Below are 23919 nucleotides of genomic sequence, written 5' to 3'. Positions count from 1 at the left end.
AAGGATAAATCGGGTTGTTGGCACCTAGGTGTTAAACTGGCCCCAAGATGAGCTACCAACCACATATCTGCACCATCACTAAATGTCTATTTCTACCATAACATCGCCAAACTCCACTCTTACCTCAGCTCATCTGAAACGCTCATCTATCACTTTGTTATCTCTAGACTTGACAGTTCTAACACACTCCTAGCCAGCTTCCCATGTTTCACCCTTTGTAAACTTGAGATCATCCAAAACCCTGTTACCTGAATCCTAACTTGCATCTATTCCTGTCTACCTATCATATGTGCTCACTGACCTACATTAGCTCCAGGTTAATTAACGTCTCGATTTTAAAATTCTCATCCTCATTTTCAACTTCCTTCATGGCCCCACCACTCTCTATCTGTGTCATCTTTTCCAGCCCCATAACCCTTCAAAATATCTCTGCTCCTCTAATTCTGGTATCTTGAGCATCCTCAATTTGAAATCGCTGCACCATTGGCAGCTGTACCTTCAGCTGCCAAGGCCTTAAGCTCTGGAATTCCCTCCCTAATACATATCTGCTTCTTTAAACACTTTCTCCTTTAAAAAAGCTCCTTAAAGTCTATTTCGTTGGTCACCTGCCCTAATATTTCTTTATGTGGCTCTTGACATCATTGTTTTATAATGCCCCTGAAATTCCTTTAGACATTTTATTATGTTAAGGGTGCTATATAAATACAGATTACTCTTGTATGATCCCTTAAAATAAGGTGAAATTGTTCCATTGGCAGAAGGCTAAGTAACAGAGGTCATAGATTTAAGGTAATTAGCAAAAAAAGAGCCCAGATGAGAAGGGAATTTTCAAAACAATGCTTTATCTAGTGTGCCACTGATAATCTCACACAAAGGCCTCAACATTGTTAGTATAGGAACTGGTGTATTTGGGCTGCGCTTCTGAGATTTAATTCCCTGGAGGCGATTGAACTGGGCATCTCACCATATCTGGTATGGGTTGATACAGAGTGAAGCTACTCCCTCTGCTGACCTGCAATTGTTTGACTGACAACATGGAATCCATTCCATTATTAAACTTTATAGGCACTTTTTTTTTAAATAGGTGAATTTGTTAGATGCTACACCGATTAAAGTAAACTATGCTTATGGTAAAATCAGTTTATAAAATTAGGCCATATTTCTTCTATATATATTGAACAGCTCTAACAACTTTATCAAAGCAGTTAATCTCAGAGGATGCAACAAATCTTGTCCTGAGCAAAAAACAGCTTACCGTGGCAATGGCAGCTGGTGTGATAACAACACTAGGCTGGGTAACTGCACAAGTCAGTACTCCTTCACGTTTTAATGGGGTAGAGGTCACAAGAACAGCATTGGAACCTGTAAAAGGAAACAAGATATAGCATTGTGCCTATTTTATGCAACATCCAGAAGGGCTTCAGCTCAACACTGAACATTGTTGTCTATTTTTGCAGTATTATTGTAAACATTTAAAAAAGGACAGCTTGTAAATCCAAGCAACAAGCTCTTTGTAGGGTGTTTTTGTTTGCTCTGTTTTACTCTCTTACTCTATAAGGAGATCAGGGGTGAGAGCAACCAAAACTTTTCTAAGCATTTTCATAGTGTTGCTCCCCTCAGTCAAATGCTAAAATATTGCACAGTACTGTTAAGACTTTAATCAAAAGGAAAATAAATACCTGAAAATACAAAGTACTAAAAATGCGATTGAAGTGAATTGAAGACTGCAAAAACGTGAAGACATTTTTTGTGGTACCCCATATAAAATTTTCCAGATCATAAATAGTGGGAAGAATGAAGTGAAAAGTAAATCAAAGCAGGAAATGGAATAGGGAGTATAGGGACTGCAAAAACATCGGTAATAGGGAAAATGTTAGAAGTTTATATTAAAAATATTATAGCAGGGCATTTAGAAAAATTCAAAGTAATCGGCAGGGTCAACATGGTTTTGTAAAAGGGAAATCATGTTTAAACTATTTATTGGAGTTCTTTGAAGGAGTCACATGGGCTGTGGATAAAGGGAAACAGGTGGATGTACTGTACTTAGATTTCCAGAAGGCATTTGATAAAGTGCCACATCTAAGGTTATTGCAGAAAATAAAAGCTCATGGTGTAGGGGTAACATAATGGCAAGGATAGAAGATTGGTTAGCTAACAGGAAGCAGAGAGTTGGCATAATTGGGTCTTTTTCTGATTGGCAGGATGTGACAAGTGGTATGCCATAGGGATCTGTGCTGGGGCTTCAACTTTTTACAAATTTATATAAATGACTTGGATGAAGAGATCAAAGGAATGGTGGCTAAATTTGCTGACCACACAAAGATAAGTAGGAAAGTAAATTGTGAAGAGGATGCAGGGAGGCTACAAAGTGACATAGATAAGTTAAGTGAGGGGGCAAAGATCTGACAAATGTGAAATTGTTCATTCTGGCAGTAAGAATAAAAAAGATTATCTAAATAGTGAGAGATTGAAGAGCTCTGAGATTCAAAGGGAATGGGTGTCCTGGTGCATGAATCACAAAAGATTAGTGTGTAGGTACAGCAGGTAATTGGAAAGCTAATAGAATGTTATAATTTATTGTGAGGAGAATTGATTACGAAAGTAGGGAGATTATGCTTCAGTTGTACAGGGCATTGGTGAGACCACATCTGGAGTATTCTGTACAGTACAGGTCTCCTTATTTAAAGAAAGATGTAAACACATTAGAAGCAGTTCAGAGAAGGTTTACTAGACTAATACCAGGAATGAGCAGGTTGTCTTATGAGGAAAGGCTGGACAGGTTAGGGGTTGTATCCACTGGAATTTAGAAAAGTAAGAGGCGACTTAATTGAAACCTTTAAGATCCTGAGGGGTCTTGACAGGGTGGATGTGAGACGGTGTTTCCTCTTGTGGGAGAATCTAGAACTAGGAGTCACTGTTTAAAAATAAGGGGTCGCTCATTTAAGACAGAGATGAGGAGAATTTTTTTCTCTCAGAGGGTTGTAAGCCTTTGGAACACTCTTCCTCAAAAGGTGGTGGAAGCAGAATATTTTAAATATTCTTTGAATATTTTAAGGCAGAGCTAGATAGATTCTTGACTAATAAGGGGGTGAAAGGTTATTGGGGGTAGGCTGGAATGTAGGATTGAGGTTACATTCAGATCAACCAAGATCTTATTGAATGTCGGAGCAGGCTCGAGGCGCTGAGTGGCCTACTCTTGCTCCTAATTCATATGTTTGTATGCCTATGCACTATGGAAAACTGCATATAGAAGTGCGTTTAGGTGCATAATCAATGGAGGGTCTAAAGCCTACAATCAAAATAAATCTTTGTAATTACTGTTTGGAATTTGTACAAAGAAAAATAATACAACAAACGCAAAATGGTCATAGAGTCTGCAAAGGGATTAAGATTGGTTAAGTGAGTGGGCACAAATTTGGCAGATGGAGTACCAATGTGACAAAATGTGAGCTTGTTCACTTTGGCAAGAAGAATAGAAAAGCAGAATATTATTTAAATGGAGAGAGACTGCAGAATAGAGGGATCTGGGTGTCCACGTGCATGAACTTCAGAAAGCTAGCACGTAGGTCCAGCAAGTGATTGGGGAGGCAAATGGAACGTTGACCTTTATTGCAAATGGAATGGAGTATAAAAGTAGTCAAGTCTTGCTACAGCTGTACAGGGCCTGAGTGAGGCCACATCTGCAGTACTGTGTTCCATTTTGGTCTCCTTACTTAAAGGAGGATATAATTGTATTGGAAGCAGTTTAGAGAAGTTTCAGTCGGCTGATTATTGGGATGAAGGGGTTGACTTATGATGAAAGGTTGAGTAGGTTGTGCCTATACTCTTTTGGAATTTATAAAAATGAAAGGTGGGCTCACTGAAACATATAAGATTATGAGGGAGCTCGACAGGTAGATGCCTGAGAGGATGTTTCCACTTGTGGGGGGGTGGGGTCTGAAACAAGGGGGCACAGTTTAAAAATAAGAGCTCTCCCATTTAAAACAGAGATGAAGAGGATTTTTTTTCTCTGAGGATCATTAGACTTTGGAATTCTCTTCCCAAGGGAGCACAGGAGGCTAAATCATTAAATATATTCAAGGCCAAGTTGGACAGATTTTTAATCAACAAGGGGGGGTCAAAGATTTTGGGGAGCAATGAGGAAAGTGGAGTTAAGGCCACAATCAGGTCAAACATCTTGGTGAATAGCAGTGCAGGCTCGATGGGTTGAATAGCCCACTCCTGCTCCTATTTCTTATGATCTTATAAATCATGCAACAGCTTTCTTTGACATATTTTCAACATGTCCTTTCTGCTAACATGCATGACATTGCATAAGCCAGATGGAGTTTCATTATGAGAACTTCTGAAAAGGATAAGTGCTCGTCTACTTTGTCCTCCTCTTTTCTGGTCTTTCCGAGCCACATGCAAACTGTGGCAATTCAATGAATAATTGGGATCTGCTTTCAAGGCTCTGTCATGACCACACTCACACAGCCCACTTGGGGATGGGAAAAAACAACCTGGCGACAACTATAGGTTGTATGACATCAAGGCACATTGCGCAAAAGTGGAGTATGCAGCAGTAGTTGATTTATAAGTTAATAAAGGATGCTTAAGATATAAGATTTACTTGTGCAAGGAGAAGCATAGGGCACATACCTTGTTCACCAGCCCCCATCTTTTAAGAATTGGATATCGTATGTTTTGAAGTTTGTAATTCAGATTGCAAATTTGTAATTTTTTGACTTAAATACAACTTATCAATTAATTTACTTCCTATTTTATTTTCAAGCCCTAGTGAGTCCATATGTGCAAGGAATAAAGTCAGCTAATATACTTCCACCAGGGAAGTCGTACAATAAAGGCTACAGCCTATCTTAAAAATAAAACTTCACAAAACATCTAAGCATCCCTTAGAAAAAGGAAAGAGTTACACCACAGAAGACGGCCATTTGACCCATCTGGCAATGCCAGCTGAGAAAAAAGATTTCTAGCATAATTCCACCTTCCAGTTCTTGGTCCATAGCCCCACAGGTTACTGCGCTTAAAATGCATATCCATATTTTTTTGAAACATGATGAGAGTTTTCGCCTGTGTCATGCTTTCAGGCAATGAGTGCTAGACCCCACCATCCTCTGGTGAAAAAGATTCTCAAATTCCCTATAATCTTTCTGCTAATTAAATCTATGCCCCCGGCTATTGACTTCTCTGCTAATGGAAATAGGTCCTTCCCATCTACTTTATCTAGGCCCCTCATAATTTTCTACACCTCAAAGACATCTTCCCTCAGCCGCCATTATCCCAAAGAAAACAAAGGCAAGCTTATGCAATCTTTCCATATAGCTAAAATTCTCTATTCCTGGGAATATCCTTTAAGTCTTCCCTGTACCCTTTCTAGTGCGATCACATCCTTCCTGTTAATGCAGTCACCAGAGCTGCATATAGTACTCTAGCTGTGATCTCACTAGAGATTTTTTTTCTATAGCTGTAGCATAAACTCCCTGCTTCTATACTCTAAGTCTCAATCAATAAAATGAAGTATCCCTTGTGCCTTCTTAACCACTTTATCTACCTGTTCTGCTATCTTCAGCTATCTGTAGACATGCACTACAAGGTCCCTCCATCTTCTACACTTCTCAGAATTGTACCAGTTATTCTGTAATCCCTTGCCTTGTTGTCCTCCCTAAATGTATTACCTCACACTTCTCTGGACTGGAAATAATTTTCCACTTTTCTGCGCACTTCATCAGTTCATTGATATCTTCCTGCAGTCAACAGCCTTCTTCCACACTAGCATCTACGTTACCAATTTTTGTTTCATCTGCAATCTTCTTAATCATGTTCCCCATTTAAACCTAAATCACATATACCATGAAAGTTGAGGGAACCTTTGCAGAAAATAAAAAAAACTTTATAAGTTGTGTTCAAGAAATTTTTTGTTAACCATGTTTTTGGGGACAAACACCAAATACATGTATAAATGAATGATTGGAAAATTAACAGAGCAGCTCACTTAAAAAATGTTTTACCTTGAATGCGCTCATAACACAAAGAATTGTTGCCTGACTGGTTAGATGTCATATTGAATGTTTGAGGTCCAATTTAATTGCTCAAGATAGCCTTTAATCCTTCCCTCCAACTGACCAGATTGGTTGATGCTGCCAATCTCCGATCCCAGAGAAAAACATTTTTCTTGTGAACCACAAACACTGATTCAAATTCTAATAGTTAACGTGCAAGTGTTGAAGTGATCTAAAATGAAAAGTCATGCTTTTATGACATGTTCATTGATCATGTAGTTGTACAAATTTCTATGATGGCAAAACTAGCCATATTTAATTTGTGAATATAAATTATAAACTGAAGTGGTGCCTTGATTACTTGCAAAAAAATGCCCACAGGTGCCAGTCCATTTGTTCTGCTATATGTGCCCTTTGTTCTCAGACTGTTTAGAGGAGGAATGTTGGAATTGGGAGAGTGGAAGGAATAGCGACTATCAGTGATCAGTGTTGAAATCATGTTGTTTTTAACTTACATAATGATACACTGAGAAACCCAATACAAATTGGTCAAATTTGTAGGTGATACTGGAAAAACCAGCTCAGAAATTATAGAATAGAGAAAAAATGAAAGTGGGCAGAACAATGGTAGATGAAACTTAAATCAGAGAAATGCAAAGTACGGTATATTGAAAGGATTAACAAGCAATACCCAACCATGAATGGTATGGTAATAGCGGAGGATAAAGCAGAAAAAGACAATAGAATCTTAGGCACAATGTACAACGCATCCAAATCAATCAATAAAGCAAACAGAATGCAGTCAGAATACAGGTCTGAGGAAGTCATGATCAAATTATATGCTGCTCAAGCCACATCACACCTAGGCTATTTTAATTTTAATCACAAAGACAAATTGTTGGAGGCAGTGGAGAGAAAAGCAATAATGCTGATCTCCTATACCAGTCGTCAGAACTGAGAGATAAGAATGGAAAATCTTGGGCATTACAGCTGGTAAAGGAAACAACTGAGATATGCTCACAAAGCTGCAAATGGTGTGGGAAAATTAAATTCAAAACATTATTTTAAATTAAGTGCAAGACTAAAAAGGCAAAAGCGCTATAGACTCAAGCTTAATAATGACAAATTTAGGACTCATATCAGGAAGTTATTCCAAGTGTGAACAATTGTCTCCCAGATACTATATTGGAGGCAAAAACTGGAATGATTTAAAAACAAAGTGGTTATTGTACGAATTGAAGGAGACTTTAAGGTCATACTGGATGGATGAGCTAAGGCCACAAAGTAAACTCAACAGTAATTATCTTATGATCAGCGTAAAATTTAACACTCTCACAATTCAAATAGAAGAACTGCATAATTAACTACACCACAGGTAGCAATTTATTAGAGTTAACTTTCAAGAAAAAGTTATTAAACTTCTCATTGCTGCAACACCTGTAAATCATGTGTCCTTCATACTTGGGAATCAAAACTAATTGTCAACCATGACTGATTCAACAGATTTACATTCTAGAGTTAAAATATTATTCAAGCAAATAAGTTACGCTAAATCTTTATAAATCACTGGTTAGGATTCTGCTGGACTATTGTCCAATTCTGGATACCCAGCTAAAGAATGACCTAAATGCCTTGGAGAGCATGCAGAGGAGATTTATTGTAATGGTACAAAGGATGAGAGATTTGAGTTACATAGAAAAATTAGAGAAGCTGGGCTTGTTTTCTTAATAGCAGAGAAGATTAAGGGGAGATTATAGAGAGGTATTCAACATTAAGAGGTGTTTTCGTAGTTTCTCCCAATGTACACTGTTTCCACCAGCAAGCTGGTCAGTAAACAGAGCACAGACTTAAGGCAATTAGCAAAAGAACCAGAGGGGAGATCAGGTCAACTTTATTTTTTGCATAATGAGTTATGTTCTGGAATGCACTGCCTGAAAGGGTGGTGGTAAAAGATACAACAGCAACTTTCAAAAGAGAATTGGATATACAATTCACAGAATCACACAGTGCAAAAGAGGCCCTTCGGCCCATCAACTGACATGTGAGAAACACCTGATCTACCTACCCAATCCCATTTACCAGCACTTGGCCCATAGCCTTAAATGTTATGACGTGCCAAGTGCTCCCCCAGGTACTTTTTAAAGGATGTGAGGAAACCCGCCTCCACCACCCTGCCAGGCAGCGCATTCCAGACCGTCACCACCCTCTGGGTAAAAAAGTTTTTCCTCACGTACCCCCCTAAACCTCCTGCCCCTCACCCTGAACTTATGTCCCCTTGTGACTGACCCTTCAACTAAGGGCAGCAGCTGCTCCCTATCCACCCTGTCCAAACCCCTCAATCTTGTACACCTCAATCAGGTCACCCCTCAGTCTTCTCTTCTCCAACGAAAACAACCCAAGTCTATCTAACCTCTCTTCATAACTTAAATGTTTCATCCCAGGCAACATCCTGATGAATCTCCTCTGCACCCCCTCCAGTGCAATCACAGCCTTCGTATAATGTGCCAATCAGAACTGCAGACAGTACTCCAGCTGTGGCCTCACCAAGGAAAAAAAGAGGGAAAAATGCATAATTATGGTGAAAGAGCAGGAGAGTGAGTGAAATTGGAAAGCTTTTTCAAAGAACTGACATAGACAGAATGGCCTTCTGTGCTATCTCATTTCCACTTCACTTAGCAATATAATTTTGTAAGTACCCCAAAAAATAGCACCAAGTTACATATTGTATATTGAAACCCAGGCCATATAACTTGACAATTGTTACTAACAAATTCAATAGGAAGTATTTCAACCAGCCAAAAAATAGTTTTAGGGAAATTAGCATAAAATTGGCAAAACTCCTTTCTTTCATTAGGGCACAGAATCTATTTCCACAGATAAAAAGACCGGACATTCACTGCCACAATGAACAACCTGAGGAGCTCATTATCTCACAAAGTACAAATTATACATTTTCAAAATAGACATCAAATTTAAGGTCAAGTTTTCTTACCTGTTGCCAAAAATTGTGCTAAGAAGGCATTTGGTGAAGGTGCAGGTGCTATGGGAACTGGGTCTGACTTTAATGCAGGTGCAAATTTCTGCAGCTGTTTAGGAGGCCTAATTCCAAGCCCTGGAGAAGGGCCAGCTTTTGGTATAGCAAAAGATGTTGGAATTTTTGGTGGCTGCATAGTAATATTACAAGGCACTCCTTGTTGTTTTGTGACATCATGATGATTCTGGTTTTGGGTGAATGTGGTAGCAGCAGGAATTTGTGTAAACATAGATGAGGCAGTATGAGTAATCGCTGGTGGTGGTGGTGAAGCAGAAAAAGTAAACTTCTGATTCTCTGGACTTATAAACGACTGGGTATTCAGAGACATGTTGGAAGGCACTTCTGACTTGACTCTTTCTGGCTGCTGGGAAGTCTGAGATGGCGGCACATCAGATGAAAACAGTGGCAAAAATGTCTGCTGGTTGTTTAGTGCTGTCTGTGGACGAAATTCTTGACTCTGAACAAAAGCTGTGAATTTTGAATTACTATTGTCATTGCTGGTATTAACACGATCCATCGCTGAAGGAGGACCAGGAGATGGAATCAATTCCTCCTCAATGTTAACTGATGACATCGTGCCAGTTAGATTCCCAGCTGGCAGGATAGTTTCCTTAAAAAAAAATAATTATATTATAAATGGCAAAAATTTTGATTGAGCGCAAGTGTTCAGCTGAATCTGAAGTGAATTATTCCAACTATACAATCTAATGCAGACACAATATTCTTCCATTTCAAAACGGGAAGTAAAATTGAATAGGGAACATAGGAATTTCTACACTTGTTAGAACTATTAGCAATGTTATATGAATATTTAACATGTCCACATTCATCTCCGCTATTTTAATTCAGAGGAAACAGCTTGGTTCATAAATAAAACAATATCTAGAATAATTTTTCTTCTCTCCCTCTACTACAACACTCCATTTGCAAGTTAACTAGTAACGGGTTACAAAGAGGGAACATTACAGAGAAGTCAGGGAAGTCTGCCAGGGAAACTTAAAAATAGCCAGGAGAGGTCAAAAGAAAATCCACCAGTTCAAGGTCCTTTACTTCCAGATCAGGATCCTGTAGACAACACTGCTTTCCTATTTTTGCTTTAAGTCTTCATTAAATGCTCATGGGTATCTTCTAGCATATATAAACAACATATTAGTCAAGTGGCTACACTCTTTTGTTCAATAAATATAAAATTACAGTCCATTAAGTATGCCCCAAACCCATCTATCAGGAATATTATGGAATGTCCTATATAAACCCAGCACCATTTTAGATTTTAAAAAGTACAAAGCAATTATTTTGTTCATTAGAATCAAACAGTTGAATTCAAAACCTTGCTGATTCAATGATCGATGATCCCCTTCCTGCTCCTCAGATGCACCCCCCAAACCTCCCCCCACTCCCAACCCACCCTCTAAAATATAGGAATCCCCAGTAATCTGAGAAGAGGTGGGCCTACTCAGATGCAATTAGAAACTTTAAATTGCCACAATATATTTTGCCACTGGGTGGTGCTGTAATTAACTACTAAACGTTACACTGCTGTACGAGCTGATTCCAGCCGCTTTACGCTGTCAGCAAATGTATAACTATATTACTTCTTTCTGTAAAGTGTCACCAAGTGACTGAATCAGGTGTGAAAATAATGTAAGCAATGTGTTTAATTAAATTTATAACTACCTGGAATTAGAAAGGTTTATTAAGCAAATTAGTATTGCTGAGAATGATTTTCTGTTGTTCTCCAAGGACCAATGTTCCATGTGAGGCGAGTCACTCTGCAGCTACCCACCGTTAGTGTGTGCGGCTGCAAAGAAAATTAAAGGGGCAGCACACTTAAATAAGTCACCCACCCATCCAAAAAAAAATTGAGGGAATGCTGCCGACTAAAAATGACAATGAAACTATAAGGGTTATAGGGTCTTGCGCCTTTAGATATTCTCTCAGGTACAAAGTGCTGATTAGTACTGCAAGTGTTCAAAGTTCTTGTACATTGGTGGTGCCCTACTGACTTCTGTATCTGACAATACAATAGCATAACCTAGTATCAAACAATAGTAGCACTGATCTGAATTGAATATCTGCATCTTTCACATATGTGCATCTTCAATGTTTTGAAGGTGGAAATTTTGCAAGTTGAGACCACGTGCAAACTGTTAAGTCTTTTTATTTCACAGCAAGTGAACAGTATTTGCAAGTTATGATCAGGTTCAAATAGTTCAACTTGACTACCAATATAGAATAATGAACGTCCATCCATCTCTTCCCCAGCTAATTGATGAACAAGCTAACTCCTAATTTACCTCCTTTATTCTAATTCTGAGCCTGGTCAAAACTTCATATTGTAGTTTTAAAAATCCTGACCAACTTCATAGCCCTTGCTTGACCTGACTACTTGTATCTCCATCTCTACTTTTCACTTTCCTCTTCACAGCTAGAAAATAATAGACTTTCCAACACAAAGGGTGAGAGATGTTGATCAGATTACTGAGGCAAGCAAACAAACTGATTATTTAGAGACAATGGGAAAATATTATCCTATTTTCTCAATAAGTTTAAAAAAATTTGTTTGAACAGGCAAACTAAAGGTTATGCCCTCCCCTACAATGCCACCCACCCCACCTCACCCCTCCACTTAGGAAGCTTAACCAGGTTCACATCTTTGTGATAAAAGGGATTTTTTTTTGAAGTACCAAAAAGGATGAAAAGTGGAAACCATAATTTCAAAGAAACTCAGAGTAAAACAAAAATGTAAAATGTAAAGCACATTTTAAAAATGTTAAGACCTCTTGCTCCTAATAGATACACATTCCATCTCATTGCTTTTCTTTTACAATAACAATTTTATAGTCACTCTCGGGAAATGCATTCTCCTCTTTAAAAATTGCCAGCTGTGATTGGAATTTACCTTTTTTTTTTGCAGATCACACTATACAATCTAAATTTCCCTCTAATTTTATTTACCAACACAATAAAGCACAAAAGCAAAACTCTGGTGACATGCTATAGCCTATTTCACTTTGAATTATTTGTAACCTGAAATTCGCTTCTCCACCGCACCACAAGCAACAATTAACTTAGCAAATTTGCAATACTAAACAAAAACTGGGTTCATTGTTTAAAGCCAGAAAGTGTCCAAGTTCCTCCAGCTTCTTCCAGAAGGCTGCACATTAAAAATGACATGCTTCCTTGCAACAACTTTATGCAATTTCCTTAATTATAAATGGATCACTGCAACACAGTCTAGTCATCATTGCTTTAATTGAACTCATGCAAGTTATTAATGGAGAGTCCTCCTGAAATGAATTATTTTGGTTAATTCATAACCATGTCTGGCAGGGCTACTTTACGTCAATTTAATTGGAATTTAGAATATAGTTTCTCACCTGGTTATCAGATGTTAAAAAAATTAAAGCCAAAATGTGCCAGCACCACTATGAAATAAGAGAGAATTCAGACGTTCTACCAAGACTCTGTTTGTAAAATCAATTTTTAAAAGGTGTATTCCTTTGACATGGAAGCAATATATAAATGCCAGGTCGTAAGGTTATTACAACTTCATACACAAGCTATATGTAGTCCATAAGCAGCAAGTAGCTACATGTTTCCTGAAAATGTTGAGAAACTCTTCTAAACAGTTAACCTAATTTGTACATGCTGCAAGTTGTTGTTCTTGCTATAGAACAACTTGCCTCAGCTTTCAACCAGTGTATCATTTTGTTGGTAAATAAATCCAGAAAGGTAGTTTTATCAGAATGGTCCTATGTTGTAACATTTTTGTTACCTGAATTGTTGAAACATAGGGTTGAATTTTATGAGGCACTGTAGTCCCTGCCCTGCAGTCACTTATTGGCTGACTGGCCATTAGTAGGCTGGAGAAAGGGCTTCAACCCCTTAGGAACAGAAGGCCCCACTGCAGAGAGCTGCTGGCCAATCAGAGGTTCGGTCACAGGGTTAATCTCAGGGGCAACAATGGATTGGGGCTCAAGTGGGCACTAAATGCCCTTTTAAGGGTCTCAATTAGCCCACTAGTGGGAGGGCCATCTGATAACAGCCCTGCCGCTGATAAAATTGTAGTAGGGGCAGCAGGCAGGCTGCCTACTGGATTTTATATGCCCCCCACCCAGCCACCTGCCCACTCCTGCTCTTTCAAGCCACTGGCGGAGAAAGTGTAAAATTCAGCCCATAATGGGCATCCTCTGCATTCTCTAGTAAAAACTCCTTGGAACGCTCTGGCAACAAATGTTAAATAATAAATCGATGATTAATAATTGTTATGCTAGCACTCCAGCAATGAGAGTAAAAGTTGAATATTTTAGTTTCTAAATAACGCAGCCTGCTGCGAAAATGACCAACCTGCTTGCATGGGAAGCGGCGCTAAACAAAGCCTAAGCTATAGCATGCGACTTTGAACAGCCTGTGCAGCATAGAAAGCAGTAAGTTTACTATCTATTATGCAGACCCATTTTTCCATTCCTAGATTCCTTTTTCAATAGCGTTAAAAAAAATTACACTGAAAATACAGCTTAGTAGCACTAGTGACTATAAAATGTGGTTCACTACTTTCATATTGAAAAGCTGCCCTAGCAGTTTGCAAACGTACACAGGAGAGGTGGCAAGAAAGGTGAGCTTCGGTATTATACCTATATTAGAACCAAACATAAATCTTACCTGTGGTGGTGAGCTACTGGCACCTAGGGAAGTGACAGAAGGTACAGAAGGAGTGGGTGAAGAGAACAGGCTGCCAGCCAAAGATGGGAAGCGAGTTGTTGGAAACAAATCTGAAATTAAATAGCTCATTTTTAGTATCATTTATTTCCTGCAATGTCCCATGCTTGAAAGATTAAACTGCACGCATTTTTCCACAGAAATCATTTAGGTGCAATGTGGCCGTAGATTATAGTTATACAATCTTGCACCATGCTAGGAAAAACCAGTAGACATGAAAACCCTCATACTCTTCATTGAGGAGGGAGGAGAAAGGAATGTTGAAAAAAGACAAATTATTCAACAACAGCTTGCAATTTAGGGAGTCAGCTCTCTCATCTAAAGAAAATCCTTGAAAGCAAAGAACACAAAATCTAAGAAATAAGATAGGTAAAAATGTTACTCCAATAGAAGCAACAAACGAAAAAAGCCAGGGAACATCAGCCAGGAAAGACTGCATAACATTTTCAAAGTATGTGAACATTTTGTAACCCCTTACTGAAGCTAAAACGGTATGGCAAAGTCAAATCTGGTACTCAAAGTGGGAAAATGTACAACCATTCATTCGTCCATCCATTTTCACACCACTTCTCCAGGCGAGGGTCGCAATGGCAGTAAGCTGAACAGGGCCGATCAGAATTCCCTTTCCTCAGCCAGATTCCAGCTCCTCCTGAGAGGTTCCCAGGCCAGCCGAGTGGTGTAATCCCTCCAGCGAGCTCTGGGTCGGCCTCGAGGTCTCCACCCAGTGGGTCATGCTCTGTACAGCTCCAGCAGGAGCCTACTGGCAGGGGGGATCCTTATCAGAAGCCCGAACCACTTCCAACTGGCCCCTGGCGATCCAGAGGAGCAGTGACTTTACTTCGAAGCTCTCCCAAATTGCTGAACTCCTCAGCCTGCCCCGAAGAGTACACCCAGCAACCCTGTGGAGAAACCTAATTTCCACCGCTTGTACCCGCAATTTTATCCTTTTGGTCATTACCCACATTTCATGACAATAGGTGAGGTTCCAGATAAAGAACGATCCACCAAATACCCCCCACAATTATTCTAGAAATAACACTGAGAACCTCGCCTGGAACAGGGATACCGGGACCTACCCCTGGAGCCAGGCCTGGGGGTGATGTTCGTCAATGGGCGCCTGGTGGCCGGCCCACATAACACAGTCGGACTCAGCCCAAAATAACTTCATGGAGCTGCCTTGTGGGTGAAGGGTTGGAAATCTAGTGCGATGCCAGTATGGCAGTAAGGGAGAGCAGGACAGATCAAGTGCACAGTCAACAAAACTGAAATATCAAGAAACATCATTATCACCAGAAACCAAACTCTGGTATATTTAAAAGTGTGAAAATGATCGACAAGGCATCATGAGTCTTGTGACGTTTCTCCATAAGACCAATTTCTCTATCATCATGAATATATTCAACAAAAGCTCAGCAAAATATCATCAAATAAGTGAATCTCCACTTACTTAACTGAGTACATTTTTAAAATTCGAAGTACTGTCATAGAAATCTTACCTTGGAAAGGTTCAAAAGTGTCCATGAAGTCCAAATTGGGCTGTAGAGGGATTAATCCAGGCTGAATCATATCTGCATTTCCTGCATGTGCTGTTGGAAGTATTAAAGAGTTTTAAGTATACAATACTTATATTACACATTTTGTTGGCTAACAATATTTTCACATTGAATATTTTGCATTAAGGGCTTGTTTTCCCAATGTTCTTTATTTTGTCTAACTTAGATGAGGATGCATCAAAAAAAGGCAATTATTCACTCTTCACAAGTCTATGTGGGCACTCATTCATTGAAAACAAAGCACCTTTCACAACCTCAGCACTTTAATAGTCAATTAATATATTTTTGTTATACTAACATGCAAGGTGAAGATGGGAGATGACCCACTGCTTCCTCTTTACTTGCTTTAAACAACTTCTTAGCCTTGGTCACCTCATCATGTTCTTTCTCCTGAGTTCACTGTCCTCTTTTCCTCCCCAAATCTCTTCTGCCATGTAAATTCCCCAAATCACAATCATACCGCCCCCTTGATTATGTCATTTCAAGTGGTCTTGTTAGCCCCTTCGTATCAACCACCAACAAAGCCATCTCTAATTACTTCTTTCATAACTCACTATGCACAGTGCCCTTCCACACCCCAACCCTTCTGTATCAGTCCCTGGAAAAAAACAATCCCTCAATTCACCTACAGCTGCACTTTCAAAATCCCAATGTAGCCTTTCAGTCTCAAATAGCCACAACAATTTCTGCAGTTACTGATGTGCTCAACCAACACCCTCAGCTCCACTTTTGATGCCCTATCCCCAAGCATTGCTTTCTCTCATTCACCTCTGCTCCTCCAAGTCCAAGAGCCTTGGACTTGAAAGCATATGCAGATGAATGGCTTAGCTATCCACTGCCAGATCTGGTGGGATCTATTGCATCCTGCTCGTCTGCTAAACTGCTCACTAATCCAGGATCATCCTGGAATGCAAAGATAACACCCGGCTTCTTCACTCTACTGCAAACTGTTTTCTTAAACCGCTCTCCCCTCCACCCTTACCTCCAACAATAAGTGCAAGGAGCTCTTGGACTTTTTTGTCACTAAGCTCAAAACCATCCATCAACATGGCATCTGCCTCATCCCACCTTCAACTAGGTACTTGGCTAAAGTTCTTTTAATTCTCCCTTCTGCCCCCTTAGCCCTGGATTTGCATCCTTCTCTAGTTTCTCTATCTTCCACTCATGCCATGAGACCCATCTCCTGTTCCCTCAATCCTAATCCCTCTAAACTGGTGATCACCCAACTTCCTCTCCTGGTCCCCATGTTAGCCTATAGTGTGAACTGTTCTCTCTCTTCAGGTAGTGTCCTTCTCTCACTCAATTCTGCACTCATCACCCTTCTCCTCAAAAAAACCCTTGAACTATCCTTGTAAACCTCTGTCTCATCCCCAAACTCCCTTTCCTCTCCAAAGTCTTTGAACGAGTTGTCACCTCTCAAACCAATGCCCATCTTTCCCAGAATCCCATGTTTGAATCTGTCCAACCAGGTTTCCACACCTGCCACAATAACAAAACAGCCCTTACCAAAGTCACAAATGACATCCAATGTGACTGTGACAAAGTCAACCTTCCTTCCTCTTCCTTCTCAACCTGTCTGTACTCTTTGACATGGTTGATCATATCATCCTCCAATTCCTCTCCACTGTCATCCAGCTGGGTGGGATTGTACTCACCTAGCTCCATTCTTATCTTACAATGGCTTCTCTTCCTACTCCTACACCCACAGTTATTTCTGATGTCCCCCAAGGATCTATCCTTGGCGCCCTTTCATTTCTCATCTACGTGCTGCCCCTTGGTGGCATCAACTAATAGTACAGCTTAAGTTTTCACATGTATGCCAACAACAGCCAGCTCTACTTCACCACCACCTCTCTCAACTCCTCCACTGTTGAGCCATTGTTTACAGACCCCACTCCAAACTCCATTACCTAGCTACGAACTCAATTCCTCTACCTGGCAAAAGACTGAGATTAAACAGCCTCTTCACAACCTTGGTGCTACATTTGATCTGGGATGAGCTTCTGTCCCCAAGTTCATAGCATCACCAAGGCCGCCCAAGTCCACTTACATAACACTGCCCAACTGTCTCTGTTCACCTGCTGCTGAAACCCTCATTCATGCCTTTGTAACCTCAAGACTTGACTAATCCAATGTACTTCTGGCAATTTCTCACATTCTACTCCCCATAAACCTGAGGTCATCCAAAACTCTGTTGCCTGTGTCTTAATTCACAGAAAGCCTAGATCCCCATCACCCCTGTGCTTGCTGGCCTACATTGGTTCCCAGTCACGCAACATCTTGATTTTAAAATTTTCATTCTCAATTTCAAATCCCTCCATGGTCTAACCCCTCTCTAATTCTATAATCTCCTCCAGCCCCATAAGCCTTCAAGATATCTGCACTCCTCTAATTCTGGACTCGTGCGCATCCCCAATTTTAATCACTCCACCACTCGTGGCTGAGCCTTCAGGTGCCGAAGCCTCAGGCTCTAGAATACCCACCCCATACCTCTCTACCTTACTTTTCTCCTTTAAGGCGCTCCTTAAAATCTACCTTATTGACCAAACATTTGGTCATTTGATCTAATAAGTGCTTATGTGGCTTGGTGTCATATTTTGTTTTAAAATACTCCTGTGAAGCACTTTAGAACATTTGGCAATGTTAAAGGTACTATATAAATAGAAGTAGCTGCTCTTTCGCCATCCCAGCTGCTACTTGGTCCTGACTTAGGTGACAAGGAATCTGATTTTTCAATTAAACTTTCTTTCAGCTTGTGTTTGCTCTGTCCAGGTGTGCAAAAAACCAAGGCACATGTACTGGGAGTGTACTTTGGGACATGTGGAACTTGTCATAACGCACATGAAAGCAATCGGAAAACACACACAATAACTGGCAGCAGCTGGGGGAAGCACTGTCTCCATTATTTGACACAACTGTCATTTTACTTTAATGAAAATTGAAATAGAAACTACAGGAATATTAATGTTCAAAGACAACTTTGATTAAAACTTCCCACAGATTGCAAACAGGTATATGTATTACAGGGCTTCTTAAAAAGAGATATGACATTTGAAGAGGTATCCAAAACTTTTATAAAAACATAACACTTCAGAAAAAAGTTTACAATGTAACAAACATGCTTCGCAAATTGTCACTAACCAATCTCTCTTGGGTTGGGCCAGGCAACTGGATGGTGTGAGGACAAAGTTGAAAAAAGCGTGTCAGTGAATTCAGACATTAACATGTCCATATCCAGGAGCTGATCCTCCTCCATAGGAACTGGTGTATCACTTCCTTTTCTTTTTGCACGCCATGCTGCCAAGTCATCATCTTGAAATGGAACATAACAGGCTTCGGGGCAGCCGTCATCGAACCCAGAAAGCTATATATCATTACCCAATGTTATAGAAAGAATGATTAGTGTAACTAAAATATAAGCAACTTCTATCAATTATCTTATAATTGATGGAACCATTCTTTCAGCCAGGACACTGTTGTTAATCAAATACTTTTCATTCGACAAATGTTAAGAAAACTACAGTATTCTCAGCTGTAACCTACAAATTCGCAACTTGATATTTAAAAAAAGTTCTCACCCCACCTCCCAAAAAAAGCACCCTTCAGCTGACAAGAAGAAGAAAAGCTCAGCTTTTCATCACTAAGACTATCTTTGATTATTCTCAGTAGGCTAACCAAAGAGAGAAAGGTCCCCTCTGACCACTGGTCCAAAAAAACCCATAAAAATTGCCTTCTATGGGAAGCTAAAAAATGTTCAAAAACCAGAATGCCATATTCAAATAAACTAAACAGTCCTGCATGGTATATTTTTTAAAATACTGAAGGTACAATAATTAGAAATATACTTAGGCAATTATTAAATTATTTAATGCATTTTTAAAATGTAAAAGTACTTGAGCATGAACCATGTCTCCCAATTAATCACAAAATTAAATCCCAAGATTTAATCATGCAAGCTCCTTTCTGTTTGTGGGAATTAAAAATTATTAGTTCTTGACTGGCCTCAAGGCTGGAGCATCATACTAATACACTGTACTTCAATAACTAAGCAACAGTGTAAGATGCCCATGGCCCAGAGCATCCTGCACAGCTATTACCATTATTTTCTACCCCCCATATCATCCTTCAGAAACAAGTTAAATTTGCAGTTCAGTTTGTGGCCTTAAAAATACTTTAAAATTGATTTAAATATATACAAAATGGAGCACAGAACAATTAGCCCAATTTTAGAAACAGGGGAGTTGGGGTGAGGATGCTGAGATCGGCTATGACTTTGTCAGAAGCAGCAGTTTTATTTTAATGAAGCATTTCAAAGGCAAGCAGGTGGATGAATGGAGCTGATCAGAGGCATTGGAGAGCTGAGAGAAAATTAAATTTGTTGTGGGGTCAAAACTAAGATTCAAATGTTTCCTCATGTTACTGTGCCCCCAAGATAGCTAGGGGCAGATAGTACAATTTATCTATCATATTGTATGGGAGATCACATCAAAACACTGGAATTTAAAAAGTTTTTAAAATCAGAAGTTTACAAAGGACAAATACTCCATAACATTTTTAAGGGACTCTGAATGAAGTTTAGAAAGTGATTCAAGTTCATATCCTGCAGGTGGCAGTGTTTACCTTTTGCTGTCGAATATTGCAGTTTTCAAGAAAAAGCCTGAACAATTTTATTACTTCCTTTAAACTAGTAAAACTTCATAACAAGGGTTTTGGAGAGTTGGGGGTGTTTGAGGATAAACAGAAATGGAATTGAGAAACTAAGCAGGGAGTGGAAGAGCTGTAAGTGAACAATGTTTAGAGCAAAGAGGCAATCTCAATGAAGCTTTTGAAGGCAAGGAGGATTCAAGCGAGGCACTGGGATTTAAAACAAATTAATTCTAAACAACTGGGTCATAATGGGGCTAGCGGCTTGTGAACAAAGGTGGAATGAGGAGTTGTGGGAGAGAAAAACACACAATGGTCTAGTTTCAGAATAACAATGGAATGTAGAAAGTTGGTAGGATGCAAGGTGGCCATGAATAGAGGGGCTTTCAGGCAAGGGCTATAAAATCAATGCGCTGCAGGATGAGGAACCAAAAATGGTTTGTATGGTGGCGGCCAAATTTGCCCATTTGGCAAGAAAGAATGCTTGTCCTTACAGCCAGCCCAAGTTCAAGAGTTCACTGAGTAGAGTCATAGGCCTTGAAACAAGCCACCATTCTGCAGTACTTGAGTACAGCAAGCTACCGCACAAGATTGTGCTGATGTGCAAATCACATTGCACAGTCAAGCATATCTGATAGTTGCCTTTTACAGGATTGTTACAAGTATATTTGAGATTGAGAGTTTTAACAATAATTAAATAATGCAAATGTAAAAACAATCAAACTCACCCATCCCTTAACAAATGTCCAAAGGCTATCACAGTCATTATCGAGTATATAATTATAAAGTTACCTTTAACTCTAGGACAAAACTATACTAAAATCTTAAGTTATAATACGCATGATCAACCTAAAAAGAAGTATCAGAAATGTTATACATTTTCAACAGAACATGGCGATTCATTGCAATCACCCCTTTTGAACAAAGTCCATGCTTGGTATCAGGTCACACTATTAACATTTCAAGCACAAACAGGTGAAATATTTGAAAAGTACTCATCTTTAGTGAATGAGTGTGTTTTTCATTTTAAACTTACTTTAATTAAACTTGAAAGGTCTTCATCTTTGTGCTTCTGCAACTGGAAAAGAAAAAGAAAAGCTAGAATCATATCAAGGATATGTGAAATGTTGATTTCAGAAAACTCTGAGAAATAATCCTTTCATTCTAATAAGTAATTGACTTTTCAATTCCCTTAAATGTGTCAGAAGAAGTCAAATATATTTTCAGGGCACAAGATGCTAAATAACTCAAATATCAGAATCACCTAATAATAAACACTAGAATTTAAATAACATACCCTTTTTTTGAAGTATGTGCGCCATTTATGATACTCTCTTATTACAATCTCAATTCTTCTTTTCCAGAATTTTCCTTCCGTTACAGCTGCCTAGGGAAAAAGAAACAGGATACAAAAATCACGCAACCTTGTACAGCATATGATAACTAGTACAATGAACCCAAAATTATCACGCCAAAATTATTGTAAAAACGCAAGTGCATCCTGCTCACTAGAAAATAAAAACGTGGAAATTTAGGACTTTTTTCTTCTCAGTCATAGGGAGAAGTGGAAATCCTGCTGACGCAAATAAAAGAAAAATAATTGAAAAGTTATACAATAAAGTGCAGAAAAGAAACAAACTGTATGCAAAAACTGGAACACTGAGAATTTCAAGAGATAAGAATCTTCCTATACAAGTTATTAGTGTCTCCGTCACCCATGTTATATGAGAGTTTCACATCTACTTACTTCTGGTCGTCGAGGTTCATCAAACTCGATAGTTCCATCTAGTGGAGTAACAAAGTGACAAACTGGGTTGTCACGTTTTTCTACATCTAAGAGAAAACAAAATCTTGTTACATAAGCTAGTATGGACATTTTACAACATTAACAATTCAAAATAAAAATCAATCTTTCCCAGAACCACCAAAGTTAGATGGGCAGACAGGCGAAGGAATGGTGGTTAGCACATAAAAAAGACAGCAAGAGTTTCTGCTCTAAACAATACCCAGCAACTTCTGAACGTAGTCTTCAGCAAGGACAGTATCAGGCTTAAATATCAGGGTCAAATTGTCGAATTGACTGGGCCTTTATCCTCTGGAGTTTAAGAGAATGAGAGATGATCTGATTCATACAAAATTCTTACAGGGATCAACAGGGTAGATATAGGAATAAAAACAAAAAAACTGCGGATGCTGGAAATCCAAGGATGTTTCCCTTGGCTGGAGGGGTGTGGCCTAGAACCAGAAGACAGTCTCAGAATAAGGGGCAGGACATTTAGGACTGAGGAGGAGGGGTTTCTTCACAGAGGGTGGTGAATCTTTGGAATTCTTTGCCCTAGAGGCTGTGGAGGCTCAGTCCTTAAGTATATTCAAGACTGAGATCGGTAGGTTTCTACATATTAAAAGCATCAAGGAATATGGGGGAGAGTACAGGAAAATTGTGAAGTAGAAGATAAGCCATGATCTCCTTGAATGGCAGAGGGGGCTCGAAGAGTTGAATGGCCCACTCCTGCTCTAATTTCTTATGTTCTTATATGGACAGGTGCACAATTAAGAAATGTCTGCTCTAAGCCATATCACTGACAGAGATATCATTGGGCACTGCTCAACAAGTGATTAATAGTCAACTTGGCCATTTTTGTACAGCAATAGCAGAGGCATAGGAGCAAGTCATCTGCCTGCTTTCTTGAAACTTTGAAAATAATTCAATAGCCTGCATTGTTCTTTTGTGCTTGTTTTAAAGTAGACACAAACAAAGAATGATAACAGAACGTCATGATGTGGCATAGTGACAGTAGGAAAATATAGGTAACCATTTCTCTCTGAAGGATTCTCTAACTGCAGTAGAGACTATTTTACGTACATGCTGGTGAAAACATTTTGAAAATCAGTTTCTAGTCCTGCTTTCAAAAAATATTACGTTAAATAGCTACTATCTGCCAGTTCTTTTTTTCTAATGTTGCTTTTAAGAGTCAGCAAAAAAAAAAAAGCAGATGCGCTTGAGGAGCACCATCCATTAAGGAAAAAAATTGAGCTGTGGGGAGGGGGGGTTATTTTAAAAAAGTCAAGTCTGTATGGATCACAATATTCCCATTCTCAAAAGTTCAAATTAATCTGTTCTTGTTTGTGTCCAATGGTGACAACTTCTTCAGACATGAGAGCATTTAATGGTCATCATCCTGGTGGTTAATTTGACTTCCAATTCCCAGTCAACAAAAAAACTACCTATTGGTACACCTGCCTTGACCGTGTATTCAAGGAGATTGGAGAAGTGAGAATGGATACACTGGGTGAGGCAGCACAACAACGAGGCAGTGAAATGAACTAATACAGGAAGCATTTGAATCACTGTACTTCGTCAAAGACTGTAAAAAAACCATCAGCTGAGAAAAAGAGGTAAAGAGATTTTACTCACATTGCATGTACCATGCCCTCCAGATAGCATTGTTCAGTCGAATCTTGTCTCTCCATAGAAGTTTTAATCCTTTGAAATTTTTCCATTTAGGAGAAACCAATTTTCCACTAGAAACAAATACATTGAGTTCGATATATGATTGTTTCAACAGATTAAATAGGTCTAAGGTTAGTAATATTTGAAATACATTAATTAAAATGATTCAAACAGCAGTTATCTGACAACTAACAGGCATGTTGGAAACGTATGCACTAATTTGGGCTCCTGTTAACCTTGCTGATCTCTGACATTGATACAAAGTTACTGATTCCATCATGCAACACCTAAATCAAAGGTTATTTTAAAGCAACAACCAGGCTAAGCTATGAAATGTAGGTGGACATAAACGATGGCACATCACAATGCAAAGTCTGCTCACAGAAAAGAAATGTGGAGACCATATCTGACTGGGTTTGCTGGAGCAGGAGCAATTAAGTATGAAGGACATAGAAAGGGGACAAGTGCAGAGTAAAGTATAGCATTGAAGACATAGGTGAAGGTCATATTAAT

General features: G+C 39.1%; 1 protein-coding gene across 4 annotated transcripts in view; it reads right to left on the bottom strand.

Annotated features, from left to right (window-relative positions):
- Positions 1-23919, bottom strand: part of LOC121286390 (MLX interacting protein) — an 88532-nt gene that overhangs the window by 31041 nt on the left and 33572 nt on the right. For all 4 annotated transcript variants that reach the window (XR_005944928.1, XR_005944927.1, XR_005944929.1 and 1 more), the window contains exons 2-10: positions 23371-23477; positions 21703-21788; positions 21253-21342; positions 20992-21033; positions 18453-18675; positions 15255-15344; positions 13702-13811; positions 8995-9646; positions 1256-1362 (exon numbers count right to left, since the gene is read on the bottom strand). Coding sequence is in view for 1 of the 4 variants with exons in the window: in XM_041203481.1 (XP_041059415.1) it covers positions 1256-1362; positions 8995-9646; positions 13702-13811; positions 15255-15344; positions 18453-18675; positions 20992-21033; positions 21253-21342; positions 21703-21788; positions 23371-23477 (1507 nt within the window). In the remaining 3 variants the exon portion in view is untranslated. The remainder of the gene's footprint in view (positions 1-1255; positions 1363-8994; positions 9647-13701; positions 13812-15254; positions 15345-18452; positions 18676-20991; positions 21034-21252; positions 21343-21702; positions 21789-23370; positions 23478-23919) is intronic.

Source organism: Carcharodon carcharias, chromosome 13, assembly GCF_017639515.1.
Source record: "Carcharodon carcharias isolate sCarCar2 chromosome 13, sCarCar2.pri, whole genome shotgun sequence".
NCBI lineage: Eukaryota > Metazoa > Chordata > Chondrichthyes > Lamniformes > Lamnidae > Carcharodon > Carcharodon carcharias.
Note: the sequence above shows the minus strand (reverse complement) of the source record. Positions and strands in the feature narration are given on the sequence as shown.